The 17,531-nt window shown below is 40.2% G+C and overlaps 1 protein-coding gene across 4 annotated transcripts; it reads left to right on the forward strand.

Annotated features, from left to right (window-relative positions):
* Positions 1 to 1,161: 1,161 nt before the first annotated feature.
* KIAA0040 (KIAA0040 ortholog) lies at positions 1,162 to 17,154 on the forward strand. Of its 4 annotated transcripts, none has more exons than XM_063298491.1 (2): positions 1,162 to 1,550; positions 15,309 to 17,154. In XM_063298491.1, exon 2 carries the CDS (start codon positions 15,445 to 15,447, stop codon positions 15,763 to 15,765), a length of 321 nt encoding a protein of 106 aa, XP_063154561.1. In that variant the 5' UTR covers positions 1,162 to 1,550; positions 15,309 to 15,444; the 3' UTR covers positions 15,766 to 17,154. The 4 variants fall into 4 exon arrangements, with proteins under 4 accessions (XP_063154561.1, XP_063154562.1, XP_063154565.1 ...); XM_063298492.1 differs by lacking the exon at positions 1,162 to 1,550 and adding an exon at positions 1,697 to 2,033; XM_063298495.1 differs by lacking the exon at positions 1,162 to 1,550 and adding an exon at positions 7,679 to 7,959.
* Positions 17,155 to 17,531: the final 377 nt, after the last annotated feature.

The raw sequence follows: 17,531 nt of genomic DNA on the forward strand, positions 1-17,531 counted from the left end.
AACTGTCCCATTTCTAGGTGGATCACCATTAAGAAAAATGAAAAAATAATAGATTACTTCATAATCCAGGGAAAATATAATTACTTTGCAACTAGCCCTCTCATTTGTGCATGTAACTGATAAATCTGAATGATCATAATGAGGGAAATGCTGTTCAAAGAATCCATTCCCTTTAAAAAAATTAAAGGGATTTAGTGATGGGAAATGGAAAGCCTTCCCTGCCCTCTATTTTGATCTCCCCCAGCTACAGGTAGAACTTATTTTGGGACAGGGGTATATATGTTAATATGGGTATCTCTGTATTTTTCTCAAGAACAACTTGGGTAATTAAAATCTGGGAAATAACAAGGGGGGAAATATTATCAAAACAAGTTGGCCCCAAGTCTCTATGAATGTTAGCATCATAAAAGTATATGCTGAATAACATCAATTATTTAGATGTTCTTAGCTGTTTACAGTGAAAACCATCCTTAAATATATAACAGCTGCCACATTCATAGTATCCAAAAGCTAAAAGGAGATTTCTTTTGCAGGGTGACTTAAGTATGACTAAGGTAGTAGCAATCTTGAAAATTCCCCTCTGAGCCATGTATCAGGTAGTACTGGGGCATGGAGGTGAGTGAGTCATGCAGGTGGAGGTTGGAGCACAGTCTGGACTGGCATCTACCACTAATGTCTTTTTAGCTAGAGATGATCTAAAAACAAAGTTTTCTTGTTGTCATGGCACACCTCTACCACACTGTGCTGAGCCCGGCTCAATGCAAAGGAAGACCAGCTTTCTGTAAATCTAACGGAAGGATTCTGAACAGAGCCACTTTGGATTAAAAAAATCCAATTTTAAGCAACTGTTATAAACGCAAGAACCCTGTCCTTTTAGGACGGGTCACGTTGGATGAACCATGGTTCCACAATTCCTGTATTTATGCACACACACACACAAAATTGTAAAGTTTGTAAACTCAAGGCGTTCCATATGTGCGATTCTAAATACAAACTTAATCCTCACTCCATTTCCCCAAGCCACTCCTTTATGAGGGTTGTTTCAGTGGGGGAAGGGGCACAGTATGCCTTTAGTTTCGTGACGCCCTCCTTATGTCTTCTTGTTTTGTAAGGCTAAAGTGGTATGAGACTTGCCTTTCCCTTTATAATTGGAGAGCTGAGTGGGACGGTGTGCTAATGGGGAAACGGGTGCCAGGAGCCCAAGGCAGGTTGCAAGCACACGAAGTTGGCATCCTGCTCCGCTGAAAGGCGGTCACCATCTTTCGCGCCACCCTGCGAGAGGCACGAGGAAGGCGCTGGTCTGTGCGGAGACGGATTCCAGACCCGGGAGGAGAGAAAGCGTCGCCCCAGGAGCCGCGGTCCCGCCCAGGTACAGCCGAGGAAAGGGGCGGGGAGGCCCAGGCGGCTGACAGCCCGCGGAAATGCGGAGGGTCCCGTGGCCGTCCCGTGCGGGACCGCCTTCCCTCCCCGTTTTTTCGCCGGAAGATCGGAAACTTCTCAGCCGGCTGGAGAAACGGAGACGCAGCTGAGCGTGTGCCAAGAAGCAGCCGGTAAGTTTTGCTTTCATTTCTCGCCTGCCCTCCTTTGTGCTGCTTAAACTAAACTAAAATCTGTATTAATCTGGACTCCAGCCGGTTCAAACGGACCAACCTTGCCCCGTTGTTAGGCACTTTCTCCCGGTTCATTCTGAATGAAGAGCCTGGCTACAGACGCTACACGCTTACTTGGAAATGAGTCCGATTGCTAAAGTGAGGATTTACACTAACTAATTCGTTTTGTAAAAGTCAGCCATGCCGATAATTCATGCATTTGGATCAGATGAGCCGCTTTAAAGCCTGAATCGGTTGGGATCTCGCCTGCCTAGTGGGCTGCCCGCAGCTGGATTCCGGTTCCCGGAAATCCCGCGCGCTCTCGGTGGCTGAAAGTTGCCCCGCTGGTCATTGACACTAACAGTCGATTCACGGCCGCGGGAGAAGGATCTTGAAACATTCCTTGGAATTAGCTCCCCAAAGATGTTACTATGACCCCCTGGCGTAACTGGATTTAATTTAAGAAATCAAAAACATTGCCAACCCTGCTTTAGTAGCTGCTAGAAGCCGAGCCTCCATGGTCGGAGGCAGTTTGCTAGGGAGCAGAGAGAATTGTTGCCTTAACGCCAACTGTTGGGCTTCTATCAAGCACTTGTTTAGCAGCTGTTGGAAAGCAGGTGCTGGACAATATGAGCTGTTGTTCTGATTAAGCAAAGCAGTTCTTGTAACTTTGATAAGTGATATAGCTTCAAACAATGATGTTGAAACCCCATTGCTAGGAACCGGTTCAAACAAACACACACCACAGAGTGATGTACTCCATCCGGTCCACCTAGCCAGGCTGTGCCAGGCCCAGACAGAGCAAGAGTTTCCAGTGCTTTCCCTGGAGTCCTGAAACAAAGTCAAGTCTGTTTGTCTTGGTAGCTGTAATAAAGCAGGGTTAAAATTTAAAGAAAATAAATAAATAAAATAGTGTTTTTCCACAGTCAGGAAGTGGGACTGGTCCTTTTTTAATCCTATACTGTAAGCAGTATCAGTCTGTCCTGCCTGTCTCTCATCAAGTTATGCTGAGATGGAAAATAGAAGTCGCTAACTTAATTCCCATTTTATCCATAAACCTATTTCCTTTACAAACATACAATACAATGAATGAAAAAAAAACCCACCATCATTATTTTTGTTTCATCATGAGTGGATTGATTATAGATTTTAATGCAAATGATCTCTGATAATTTGGGCAAGGTGTGACAGATTTTCCACTCAGAATCTTGTTGGTGTCAACAGGACAGATGTGAGATGCTGCTGAGTTCTAGAAACTAAAAACACAAACTGAATAGGAAGTGAGCAACTGTGAATAGAACAAAGAGGCACCCAGATTTTGCATGCTGAGTATACACACTTTTGATCTTGCTGGTCTGGATTTGCCAGAGCAGAACAGAGCAAAACCTTGCAACTTATGCCCTTAGTAATATTATATTTGTGCCTTTGAGTTAGTGTTGGCTCCTGGAGGCTGCCTGGACAAGACCCTGCAGTTTTCTTGCCAAGATTTTGGAAATGGTTTGCCCTGGCCTCCTTCCTAGGGTGGAGAGAGAGGGACTGGCCCAAGTCACCCAGCTGGGTTTGTGCCTGAGGCGGGACTAGAACTCACGGTCTCTCAGTTTCTAGCTGGATGCCTTAACCACGACTGTACACCAAACTTGCTCTCTGAGTACATCATTTCAAAACCTTATGACACCAGTAAAATAGGTGGGGCTTTGATCTCATGGTTGTGGCTACCATTTTGAGCTTTTTTACCCTCACCTTGCGGACACTCCTGGCAGGAAGGAAAGAGTGTCAAAGCATAGGGGAAGGGATGGCCCGTGCTTTGGCTCTAGCCGTTGTTTGTATCAGTTTGTTCATCATTTGGAATGTCACACAATTCCTAACAGATTATCCCTGAGGGAAAATTGCTCTCAACCTTGATCCTTTTGGATCAAGTTTACCCACCCTGATCCAGAGCTCAGAGGAAATTTGTTTAGGTTCCCTTGATCATCTGAGAATCCCACAAGTTTTCCTGTGCTAGAAATCAGGCTGGTTATTCATTCTCAGTACACCTATGTCTTGGATTTACCAGTTTTTATATACAGATTAAATACATAAGTGTTTTAAATTAGGGCCCAGACTACTTTGGAAATTGTTCAGAAGAAGTGCTTTGGAAGTTGTGTAAGAACAGCACTTCCCTGCTCTTTGTTAAAGCAGCCCATTTTTTCTGGCTTCCATTCATAGAGACGTCTGCTCTGAAGCCCTACTTCTGAATCTTTTTCCAAGAGTCCACGCCCTAGAGACTTCTGTGGGGGCGGGCTCAAAAAAGTCAAGACGGCCACAACTCCACCGTGTGTTTGTATGCAACACATGTAAAAAGGGGCAGGTTTTGATTGTGTAGTTGTGGCCTGGCCACTATCTTGGCTTTTTTTTTTTAACCACCCCCCAGATACCCCCAGCACAGCCTTATATATCAGTGAAGTTAGAAAGAAAGTGTATTGCTGAGCAACTCTGCTCACCTGAATTATTCATAACTGGGTTTCCTGGTCTCTACTCCTTCTCATAATAATATCTAGCTATAGAGATGCTTATTTAACTGGAGCAATAGTAGGTAGAAGTCTGCCTTTTTCATGAGGAGAGCAATGGGGAGAAACTCCCTCTCCTTTTCTCACCTTCCAAACTACTAAACATGCACCAAAAAAGTGATCAGGAAAAAATTCCTGATTCCTGCTCCTATTCCCCCTCCTCCTCCTCCTCCTCCTCCTCCCCCCCCCCTTCTTTTTCTTGAAGATATCATAGGTTCAGGTGTAGAACACTCATTTGAAAACTAGATGCAGAGGGCACGGGGTCAATTCTTCCTCATAGCTGCTGCCATAAAACTGCTCAAGGATTCTTAAATGTTTAAAAGGCATCTGGAAATCCAGTCCAGGTTGTGTTTAGTTTGAGATATTCCAGAGGTGTTCAAAGGGAGGGCGCTGTCAAAGATCTTTGTTGCTTTTCACACCCTTGGCGGAGGAAGAGAAGGGGAAAAGTCCTTTACCTCCCTCTTGGCACAAGTGAGTGGAGGCAACATGTTGTTACTGGTGCAAGCTTAGCTAAACGTCCTGTCCGTATTGTCAGCCTGGATCTTCTGGAGCTGTGGTGGCAGGGTCTGGGTTATTCGGCAGCCAGTCCTTCATAAAGGACCTGGAGAACCTGAAGCCCACTTGTTGAGGTTAAGCAACAAGAAAAGGGGGAGGAGCCAGGCTGCCAGCCAATGATCTGAGGCTTTGAGTGCTCTGATGTTGTTTAGGAACACTGTCATTTTCTTCTTTTGCAATTTGGAACATGGACAAAGTACTGTGGAGAACTCTGTTGAAAAATGAAGTTCACCTTAGGAATTAAGGAAGAGCTTGCAAAAAAAGAAATGAAATGCCAAATGTACTCAAGGGGTGGATAATACCGGACCTCGATGTTAGGTTTTATAGTTCTGTAGTCACTGTCCTTCCGTTTAACAACCTGTTCCATTTGTGTTTTTCCTTGGGAGTGAAGGCATGTTTTAAAATCCCTCTTATAGATGCTGCTGGTGGTCTTCTTGTAGCTTTCCCCTTCTCTGAACCCTACCCATGTAACACAGCCGCTCTCAAGTCATATTCTTTAAAGAGATAAGTACAAAAGAGTCAAACTAGACATTGGCATGCAATTAAAATGCATCCACATAAGACCACCTCCTCGTTACTATATTTTTGAAGAACTGTAAGAACATGGCTCTTCAGAAAGGCATTTGGGGATGAGTAAAATCATGCTACCCCAAATTGTTTATAATATTAATATCACAAGATGAAAAACAAAAATCAATAATGTACACCACTCAGGGTCTCCAAAAATGGAGCAGTATATAAGGGGGGAGTGGGGAGGAGTATCTCTTCTGTTTATATGCTTAAAGAAAACATTTTTACCATTAGAGGCTAAGTGTGGATCACAGCATCCAGATAGAGGGGAAGAAATCAACCTCCCTCCCTTCCTATTAGCTGAAAATCATTTTCTTTCAAGTTGCTTAGAATCACTGGAGGGGGGTGTTGGGTGGAAATACAGTCCTGAAAAAGGGATTAACTCCATTTTCCCACCTGCTATCCTGATGTGGATCAAGGTGTGAAGACCATAGTTTGTATTCAAAAAAACATGAATGGTCAATACCTGTGGGCACATACAGACTAAGTTTACACAAAACACCATAAGCGTGGTTTACAAACCACAGTGGCTGACTTCATACAACATGTTAAGCCAGTGCCAACCACACCACATGACTTAGTATGAAGTGTATATGAAATTGGTTTTCTGCCCTATTGAGTAGAGCTAGTAAGATTTCATCTAAAGTTTAAGTGCTTTAGCTTCCTCTCAGAGTCCTATGAATGACGGATCAGGGATTGGAAAGGCATTTTCTGCTTTGATAAGAGGTTGTGATCTTAGCTCTGCCCATTTAGTTCAGTCTGTCCCCTGACCAGGCAGTTGTAGTGATCTGCCCGTACCAAGTATCACTAAGCTCTCTCTTGCCTAAGATGCTTTACCTATGTTTTCCCAAGCCCTGCTCTTAGCTCTTAAAGTATGAAATAAGGTACAATCTTATATATAGAATTAAGGGATCATGCTTCCTTCTGGACACTCTTCTATAAAAATTAATCTTGACTCCTGTCCCTTCTGGATACATAAAGATTGTCCACACATTCTTTGCCAGCAGTTGAGAATATTGGCCAATAACATAGAGGCTTAGGATAGTTCTCTGCTACTAAAGCTAATACTTAATAAGGTAGACTACTAATTTGCAGAGAAGACCAAGTGTCTACTCCTTAGAGCCTTGGCTATAGAGCTTGCTTACTTTATGGCAGCCAGCCATGACAAATAGTATATTGAGGGGTGTAAACTTTAATCCTTTTGATTTTAAAGAAAGCAGTGATAATGACACCTTTTTGAAAGATAAATATTAAACCAATAGCATTGGGAAACTAGCACTCTATTTCAATTTTCCATTGTTTAGGTAAGGTTCTGAAGCAGGTGGTGTCTTATCAACTTTTAGCTCTTTTGGAGGTCAGTTAATTATTTAGATTCAAGGTGGGCCATCTTTTTTTCTGTTGTAGACTGGATTGGTAGAGTGAAGCGAACAATGCCTGAGGTTAAAGCCAAAAGTGGGTTGGGACCCCCTTTAAAAAAAAAACACCTTTTTTCCTAATGCCTGGTTTCCTCCTAAACTGCAGGAAAGTGACAAACAACTTTTATTAGAAATCTGAACTGTTTTCTTGCATAAGGATTTTGAAATTAAGCCAACACCACATACAATTGGGCCAAGTACCACTGATTGCCCATCCCTGATTTAGATCCATTCCAATGGATCTAAAACAGGGAATACATAAAAACAAATTAAACTATTTATGGTTGAAAACTTGAAAAACCAAGACCATTTAAAACAGGATCAGCCTCAGTTATGCATCTTTTATATAACAGATTCTTTGGATGCCAGTTGGGTTGGTAATTCTCTGAAATGAGATAAATAAAAAAAAATTAAAAGGAAAATCAAACAGACCAAAACCTCTGCAGAACGCTCATGGGTTAAGCCACAGTATAAGAAGCTAATCTAAAATGTACAAGAAAGTCCCACTAAGGTCAAAAACATAATCAAGGCCAACCCTTCTAAATCTTGACAAATTTAATGTGTAGAGTTGTAGATTTGGCTATCTCTGTGTGGGAATAATAAACACAAATTTAAGAGAAGTTGAAAAGCCACAAGCTCAAGTAGAATGGCTGAGGAGGGGCTATCGGTCTCAAGAGACGTCTACCGTCTAGTGAGAAAATCTTTCAGGCATACCCAATTATATTCAAATCTTGTCAATGTGACTAGATCACTTCTCCAAACTTGACAGCAGCTGGGTTTAACTATACTGCTAAGCCAGGGCTTATTCAACCCTTTGCCCTGCATTCCATCCTGCACAAGTGAATTCCCACTTACAAAGTTCACTTCTGTGTAAGTGGAAATAAGATTGCAGCATAAAATCATCGTGAACAATTGGAAAATGGGAAATGGGAAGTTTTCAGGAAGGCACTTTAAATAATGATAGCTTGGAGAGTGTGTTGCAGATATTTGGTACAGACAACAGGAAGCTCTCAAATTCCATGAGCAGAATAAGCTATGCAAGCTATGCAATTTGATTTTGCAAAACATATAAAGCAACTTAGATCATTGTAGAATTTTGGGTCAAGGAAAAACTGGAGTAGCAGGAACAAAACTTAACAGTTTGCGAAAATACAATTCTCTGCCTGATCACTTGAACGTGGAGATAGCTGGGCACTTGTCATTATCACTCTGAAATACCATCTTCCACCTAACTTCGGAAAAACCGGCACCTTGGTTTACCAGGTTGCTAGTGCAAGAAAGCAGGTATGTAGAAAGCTAGACTGCAAGAGGAAGAATTCTTGGACATAAGAAATTGAACATACTGTGAGGGATTTTTTAACAAGCATCAGAAATCCTACTTAATGGCAGTAGATGTAGTGAAAACAGATCACTTCTCCATATCTGCACAGGACAGGGTGGCAATAATTTTCTATACTGTGCAACATCTCCATCAAGAGCTAGCAAAAACAGCCTAATAGACAGCACTACATAATAAAATATTCTTTGCCATAGGATTGTCCATTATTTGGCTAGTTTTGCTGTTTTGAATTGTTTATGCATGCAAGACTGTATGCAACTCAGAGTTGGTTGATGATTGGACAGCATATAAGCCTAGTAAAATAAAAAAAATAATACATTGCAGGATTAGAATAGGAACAAATTGGTAGCTTGATAGGAGGACTTTTATCACACTTTTCGGACAAAAATGACTGGATTCACTTTGACTTAGATTCTACTGCTGGGGCAGATTATAGGGAAGTAACCTTGATAAACCGTAAGTTGTTTGTCCTGATCATATGAATTATTTTCAGCTTTAATACTGAGGACACAAACAGGATATATGGAGAGATAAGAGGTGAAGGCCACCACTTGTCTGCTTGACTTTGAGTCTCCTGGCTGATTAAATTGGCCAGGCTGGTCTGGCCTTTTGATTAACGTATGTGATCAGAATCTTCTTGAGTTTAGAATGTGGTCCTGCCTGTTTAAAATAGGTAGCTATAAAGCATTTATTGTGTGGTGGGGGGAGGGCTGGGCTGGACATGAAAGGCTCCTATAATTAGGCCAGTCTCAGATGTTCCATTCTGGATAAGGTGATCTTGGTAGCTTTGCAGCTGTAGATCATTTGGGTGAAATTGATTATTTGGAGCCATTTCAATTAGGGTTTTATCCAGGATACATTCCTGAGATTGCTTTGGTCAACTTAGACTTATGCCAGAAATTAGAAGGGGGAGTATATAATTGCTATTTCTCCTGGATATTTCAGTGGTTTGCAGTACCATTGTTCATGGTATCATTCTGGGTCATCTGGAGGGGTTGGTTCTTGGGAGCATAGTTTTCCAAGGGTTCCACTTCTTCTATTCAGGGTGTACCTAGAAAATTGCTGGCCTATGGTCTCCCAGAGGGTTCTGCCTTGTCCCTTATGCTGTTCAATATTTTCATGATACCACTCAAGAATGTCATTTATTGTTTTGAGTAGGGTGCTATCACTACATGGATAGCATCCAAACAACTTCTCATGGGAAACAGATTTATTTTGACTATCCTGGTTATTGTAAGTCATAACAAAAAATAAGTGATGCTTTTAGAAATTGGACATTAGAGGGGACTAAAGAATTTAAGCAGAAGAAAAAAAAAGACAAGCCTGATGTCAGTTAATACTGGGACTTACAAAATGACACAAAACATTATAACATCAAAAATATTAAAGGAGATCTTTGAAGAATGGAGCGAGAAGTTAGTAACTAGAATATCAACACTGTCAGTAATGATGTCTACTTCTATGGATTGACTTTCTCTAAAAGATGTTAATGAAGGAATGACAGATGTGGAACAAATTGTATCTGACAAGTACAGAATGTGGAACTACAAATGACACGCCAAAAGAATGATTTGGACAAGGACATTTACTGGATGTACAAAAGAAACTGGCTGAAGTTTTAAAAATTAAAAGGGAAATACAAATGCTAAACTAAGAGAATGACCTGGAAAATGTTTTCTTACTGGATCTATAAAAGAGGCTTGTTAAAGCCTTGGAGAAATTTGTGTGATGGGATAAAGAAGAATTGAAGAGAAATCAAATCCTATGAGAATATTTGATTGAATTAAAGATTAAGACTGTTAGAAGTAAAAGGAAGGAATATAAAGTTGGTTCATTTGATCAAGGTTAAAATAAGACTTTTTGGGGGGTGGGGGATGTTCTGGCAATCCTTTATGGACTTTTTGCTGATACCAGGATTGAAAACTTGATGTTTTATGCTTATAGATAAGGGATAGGATATGGGATGAAGAGATATCTATTTGTAGCCTTCAAGGGGTTAAAGAGTTATTAAATTTGTTTTTACTTGTGATGAAGGTTGGAAGTTGCTTCTTTATATATTTCTTTTCTTTTTCTTTATTATCTTTTTTTTCTTCTTTTTCTTTTTTCCTGTACTTCTTTCTTTCCATTTCTGTCTTCTTACTCTGTTTAGTTTGTATTAGTTTTTACTATTGTAATTAAAATTATAATTAAAAAAAGATATGTTGGAGTCAATGCAAGATATGAATGATAAAGAAAAATATGTACTATAACTACCCCAAACCCAGTGAGATCTGCAAAACAGAATGCACAGATCGCTGCAAACAGGCTGCTGAAAAGTTTAGCTGTTGCTGCTTAAACAGGGATCTGCATAGGAGATTTGACTGAAGGAAACCTTTTTCTGACCTCATCACAAAAGTAATCTTCTAAAGTATGTAGAAAAAAACTTGAAAAGCCAGAAATATGAAGGTGAAACGTTTAAACGACCACCTTTCCTAAGCTTGGGGCGACTCTGTTATACTTATATGGCAGCCAGTGTTACAGGAAATATTGCTTAGATGAAGGAATGGATTCAACTAAATTTAGTTGATTCAACTATATTTAGTTGAATCCATTCCTTCATCTAAACAATACTTATCCTAAGAGGATATTTATCCTAAGACACCGCATATCCTAAGAGGTGGTGTCAATGAAGAAAAAGAAGCTGAAAGGAGATTTGATACTTAGAGCAAGACACTTCCAGAACATACTCCAAATCAAGTATTAAGTATTTATAGGAAAGAAAAAAGTTTGGGAATGGCCGTCACAATCCTCAGTCTTGAATGTTATTGAAAATCTGGGAGGAGATCCAAAACTGAAATGTACACAAGTAGATCTAAGAATACTTCTGAGCTAGAAGACTTCTGTAAGGAAGAGCAAGAAAAAAAAATCCAAAAGCAAGCATAGAAAGACACTTAGCTGGCTACATGAAACACTCGGAACACTTTCTGCAAAAGGAAGTGTCATGAGCACTGATGGTGAGCAGGAGGGGGCCTCTATCCAGGGCGGGAAACACATGCGTAGTACTGAGGAGTTAAGCAGCCATTCAAAGAGACACAGATCAGACCTGCCTTAACCTTTGGGGTTTATCTGTCTGGGTTTTTCCCACGCTTCTTCAGTTTGTTAGGACTTTCTGTCTAATGTAGCAGTAATAAAGCACTAGAGACCTATTCCTTGTCTCAGCGTGGTTCCTGGCTGTTAGGACAGGAAGTGCTACAAAGCACTGGCTGCAGGGGTATCCCCAAATCTCTGCACCTGCCATATTCACTGTTTCCTTATTTTGAATCTGTAAATAATTGCATAAAAATAGTAAGTATGCAGTGAAAGATGTCAAGTTTAAGCCAGTCAGTTGGGGGAAGAAGCTATGGAAAGCTATTGAAGATGTAGGTTTGGCCACATTCTCTTTTGAATCTGATCTCCATGAAGGAATTTGGTCTTGGCCTTGGGCCTTTTCACACACATAGTAGAATTTCCCTGTGCTGTCTGCAGTGCCTGTTTGGCTTCTGTTCCAGATGCACCATCACATTAACACATACCCACAGAACAGAAAGGGAGGCTCAAGAATGCATTTTAGTACAAAGTACTAAACCTTTTAGTTTCCAGAAATCAGGAGGAGTCTAGTAGCCCCATTTTTTCCAGTTTCCATTTTTTCCAGTTTTCCTGCTTCTGTTGTCTTCTTGAAAAATTTCCACAGAGAATTAAGCACTGTTTCTGCTTTTGCCTACTCACCCAAAATACATTTACATGGTTGAAAATAATAATAATAATAATAATAATACAAAACATTAAAACCACAGTGCATGGATTGCACATTTTTATTTGGCATTCTGGTATGTTTTAATCATGGTAACTAGGCAGAACTTGTTCAGAATATTTCCCCAATTAAAGAGGTCTACATTTTTCACTTTGAGATATCAGATGAGAGGAAAGAAATGAAACAAAGCTGACATTTGGCTGAACAAGGATATACATTCTGCCATCATCAGTGCTCTTGAAGCCCCAAAGGATAGACCTCTTTAAATGGGGCAGCAGGTGGTTAAAGCTGATTGATAAGAAAACAGAGACTGGCCTCCAAGTGTTACATGCTACCAGTTTGAACAGACAAAAAAAAATAATAACTAGAAGTAAGTCAGAATGAAAAGCCCATATGATAGTTCTCCATATTCCTTAAAAGATTTTCCAAAGTTTCCCTTCTAAGCAACAGTTCCTAAACTTGTTCTCTCTTGGCAAGAGATCATAACATAAGGGCTTCTCTACCCCCACTTTTTTTTTCCTTTTGGCATTTCCGAATGCGCTGAAGAGGCAATTTAGATCGGAGAAGGAGGCTGTTGTGCTTCAGGCGAAAACATTCAAGACGGAATGGGGTTCCGTTCTTGGCTTTGCCTAAAACTTCCTGAGCAACCTCAAGAAAGTCGTGCTCTCTATGCCTTGATTCCCAGCTGCATGGGGGAGCGGGTAGTGTTGGCTGGGTGTGATGAGGCTTCCTTTGTCTATTTAGATATTTGTGCAGTTCTTAATGACCTCAAGTAACATCCAGTTGCAGAACAGGACGATCAGGCCAGTGATTTAGGCTAACGTCAACTGTGCTAGACTCTCCCCCCACTTCCCATTGCCACCAACAATTGCCCTAAGGGACTCATCCTAGAATTTATTTTTTAAAAATGGTTTATTGTGATTTTATTGTGATTTTTGTATTGCTTGCTAGCTGCTTTGATGGAATTTGTATCCTAAAAAGTGAGAAACGCATGGAAACTGTATTGTATATTCAAAAAAACAAAAGAAACCTCCAGACCCTTCCTAATCCACATATATGGTATGGTGTCACCCACTTTGGGGCTTTCAATTCCCTCAAAATGTTGAGTGTAGCACTTGGCAATCCAAAGGCCACATGTGCCTGCTTTAATTATCAGGATTAATAAATCCTATTTTTCCCATCAAAAAAGTTATTAAAGCACTAATATGTGGGAAATATGTCATCAGTCTGGCTTGTGTGGACTCTAGCTGCTGAAAATAGCAAATAACTAGTACGAAATAATAACTGTGGACTTTATAACAGTTATGCATTGTTTCTCTGTCCCTTTCTACTACCTGGAAGATGCCACCTTTCCAAATTATAACAGGCTTCACTTTCTGGAATTCCAGCTACAATTAAACCATCTCCTGTCTTTAGATCCTCCTAGCAAAATATTTGATGATCATCTTAACTGTCAACATCTAGAACAGTATGGAACATATCCCACTGTTAAACTAGCCCAGCTTTAGCAAATTTAAATCTTAACTAAATACTGCATCTAAGTTTCCTGGTAAGCTGAAGCTGGACTACCAGGCAGATCATTATCTGTCACACGACTGTGACCTCATCCCTGTGGTTGGGCTGTCAGTGGAGATTAGGGGGAAAATACTCATGTGTCCTGAATGGGGTGATGAGATAAAAAAGATGAGGTAAGTAAAATCAGAGACGTGTTTGCTCACAAGATGACAGTCAGTATCATCAATAGCTCCATGAAAGTGAGAGATTGCTGTAGAATCAATATAGATAGAAACAGGTCAGTGAGGCATCCCAGATGGCAGCAAGGTCCTTCTAATTCATTCTACAAATTAGCAACAACCCAGAGTTGCCATCTCTAAACATGCTGGGATTTTAAATGAAAAATAGAGGCTTTGCACAGTTGATGAACGCCTGACAACAGAACACCAGTTTCATCTTTCCTTCATAACTGTCTTTCTGTGCTAGGGGAAACTGAAACTACTGAATGTTTATGCCTGCTGCCTACCCCATCCAGTTCAATCTGTCTTTCACCTGTGTCTTCACTGTAGATCGAATTATGATTATGTGCCCAGGTCGATACTGAGTCTTAGTGACTACAAACAAGGGCCAAATGAAAAGTAATGCTTCTATCTCCATAACTTTAGTTTAAGTAGAGACATTTTAATGTATGAAACAGGGAAATAATCCTTGGAATGAGCACTTTTGTTACCTATATTTACTTCTCCACATAATCAGCACCATTCACTATGTATTTCTGCCAACAGTGGATGAGCTTCTTAAAGCCATCATGAAAGAACTCTGTTTATCAGGTTTGACAGTCCTTTCCACCTGTTCCAGCTGTGCCACTTTGAAACAATGATTAAGAAGAGTTCAGGAGCAGAAGAAGAAATTTCTGCTGCGACATAATGTTTGGCCTTGCACCCTGAGCCATCCAAGAGGCAATTGCAAAATTGGATCTCACCATGCACCACATAGCCCAGACTTGGTACCATGTGACGTGCACCTTTTCCCAACACTGAAGGAATACTTTCATGGGCATCTGTGTGAAATGGAACGGACTGACAGGACCTGGTTGAAGAGAAAAAGTGTGGAATTATTTCCTGATTAATTTATTTAAATCAGAATTATAGAGGTAGGGGTCTTACTTTTCATTCAACCCTCATAGGTAGATTTTTCTCCAGGATGATCTGCCCTCAACCTGGTCATTCAGTTCTTCTAGTGATGCACTTATGCCTCTGTGGATCTACTTTCAGCTAAATTTCTGATCATTTTATCATAACATTTATCATTTATTGATCATGTCAGGATGTCCCAAATGCTTTATGTGCATTGCTTTGTTATAATCTTTTTAGGATATTTTAGACCAGTGTTCTTAGACCCATATTGCAGATGGAGGAATAGAGGCAGAGTGGCAGTGAGTGACTGAGGTCACCTACTAAGTTCATGTAGAGGTGATGTTTGAATTTGGATTTTCCAGATTTGTCATTCTGCCACTATATTAGACAGTTCTCTCACAACTCCATGTCATGCAAAGAGAACATTATCAGCAACTACTGCAGGAAAAATATATCCTGACCCCTGACCCTTTAATCTGAATTTAATAGTAACATAATTGTGAGGGCTTTTTTCTATAGCATTTCATACCTTATCTTCCAGTTCAACTTTTCTGCCATCCTCACAAACTTTTCAGTGTTGAGAATGAATGTGATACTTGGTGAGAATGCTGAAGTAGACCGGAAGCAGAGTGGGTTCAAATCGCCCCTCAGCTGTAATAATCTTGACCTATCTCTTCTCCTAACCTACCTCATTAGAGTGTTGAGATAATAATATGGGAAAGCTGTATATGCTGTTTTAAGGTTCTTGGAAATAAAATAGGATGCAGACATAATATATAATTTGTATCTCATTGTATTTTGTGGCCATTACCAGAAGATTTGTTTGGTGCATTAACTGAAATATTTTCCTCTAGTTGTTTGACCCATTTTTATGTTTCATCTTCTGCCTTTACAGGTACTGAAAAACTGGAGAAGTTTGTGTATCTTCAAAGACAAGATCCACAAAGAGTTCCCATCTAGGAGAGAGGCAAAGGTCAAGGAAAGCTACTTTAATATCCTATCAGACCTGTTTCCAGTCTGCGAAAGCTGCCATGGAGCAGATCAATTATTTTTTCCACTCTATCTGGTCTTTCATATACTTAAAACATCAGGAGGGCATCTATAACACAATCTGCCTCGCTGTTTTGATGGGGTTACCTGCTCTTCTGCTCCTTTTTGGAATTTTCATCTGCTGCCATTGTTGTTTTTGTGGCCGGCAGCAGAAAGACAAAAACAGCCACAGCAGCTGTGGTCTACCCCAAGGGAAGAGAAGAAACAATATTACGAAGAAGAAAAAGAAAGAAGAGGATCTGTGGATTTCAGCCCAACCCAAAGTGCTCCTGCTAGAAAAGAGGCCATCATTGTTGGTCTAGAGGAAGGCAGGTGGACAACAGTTATTTCCCTTTCCTATACAGGTCTCATAGTTCAGCTCTGCATCATAAAGCTGAGAACATACCATACTGACTTACTTCCATATGAAGGAAGCGACTTTTTAATCGTAGGAATGTGGCTGGCATTTTCAAGTTGGGCATATGTTTTACAAGCAAGATGCAACATTGCACCTATGCAGAATGAATGAATGGTATGCATCCACTGAATACATGTTACTTCAATGTAGACTGAATAATATGCTTACGTTGACTCAGTAGCACAAATTACTCTACAAATAGGCATTTGTGGCCTTAGGATGCAGAATTCGAACTAGAACTTTTGCTTTGCCTAACATAGCTTGCACTGAAAGCTTATGTGCACTAGCAAATAAGAAAGCAAGCAAACACTGCTGTACACGCATATGTAACATGTATTACGATAGACACTTACTTAGACAATCAGATTGCACTGATATGTAAGCCAAGGAATTTGTTTAGGTGGTTTTTAAAAGGAATTATATCATCATGGAGGAGAAGTCTATCAGTGATTATTTGCCTAGTTTTGGAAGAAAGTTGCTGAGCTAGTTGGGCCTTGGACTGAACATTGGAGCAAATAAGGAATCCCTTATTAACAAAATTGTCTCCATACCTTATCTAGTCAGGGGTTTATAAGTTCTATAATTGTTACACATTGCTCAGCATAGTAATAATCTCAACTTTCATTCTTAAAAGGGCTAGGTTTTTAGAACTTCTGGCTATGCTGACAGCTTAGTATGTTCCAAATTTGGGGGGAGGGGGAGGCTGAGAATAAGAAAGATGAGACATTAGTGTCCCACAAGTAGCAGAAGGATAAATTACACAGAATGTGTATGTGTACACTTTATTTTCCAGCACATCAGTCTCTATCTATTTATCTCCAAACATCTGGAACTCTTATTTACAATTCTGCATACTCAAACACCAAGTTATGTGGAACTTCTGAATAACTAAACTGAAGACTGGGCTGTGAAACATTTCTCTGAAAGGTTATATCAGTATAATGAACACCAATATCATACCAATCAACATGGTGTGGGAGGGAACCCTCCATTCTGGGAACAAGTCGCCCTCTTTGCAGGGAGATGGGCAGTAATAGAAATTTGACTAATAAATAAACAAACAAACAACGTATTAGGACAGGGGAATAATCAATCCCTTGGTCAAGGCAATTGCAAATATGTGTTTGCATTTTCATGAAACGTCTGTCTATTACTCTGGGCTTAGATTAGGCAATGGGGTGATATACCAGTTTGTTACCAATTTATGTCCTGTGCCTTATTTTTGGACCTGCATCCTAGGGTGAAAAAGAAACCAACAACCTTTTTATTTAAAAATAAATTTATTTTAATGGAATTGCACTTGATTACATTTTATGTCCCAACTTCTGTTATCTATTTACTAACTGAAGAAGAAAATGAATTGTTGTGTTATTTTTCTAACCCCAGGGGAGCAGTTTGCTCAAAAACAAAAGCATAATCAAATGCAGATTGTTATCTTAAATCAGATGACAAATGCATATAAAAACCCTCTGTTCTCACTAGATTTTTGCCTGCATAATTTACTGAGGACTGCCAGATGTTTTCCTTCACTCTGGACTCCAGATGTGCTCCAGTTCATCTTTCCCTCTCACACTCACAGACAGAGGTTCTGCTCCCATAACCTGCTTAGGGCTAGTGTGTTGTGAGAATCCAAAAGGGGATCAGTTGGCCCAGTCAATAACCTCCAGTAGG

This window comes from Candoia aspera, chromosome 3 (genome assembly GCF_035149785.1).
Source record: "Candoia aspera isolate rCanAsp1 chromosome 3, rCanAsp1.hap2, whole genome shotgun sequence".
Classification (NCBI taxonomy): domain Eukaryota; kingdom Metazoa; phylum Chordata; class Lepidosauria; order Squamata; family Boidae; genus Candoia; species Candoia aspera.

Coding starts and splice junctions, on each gene's coding strand:
- KIAA0040 (XM_063298491.1), top strand. CDS start 15,445: ATGGAGCAGATCAATTATTTTTTCCACTCTATCTGGTCTTTCATATAC.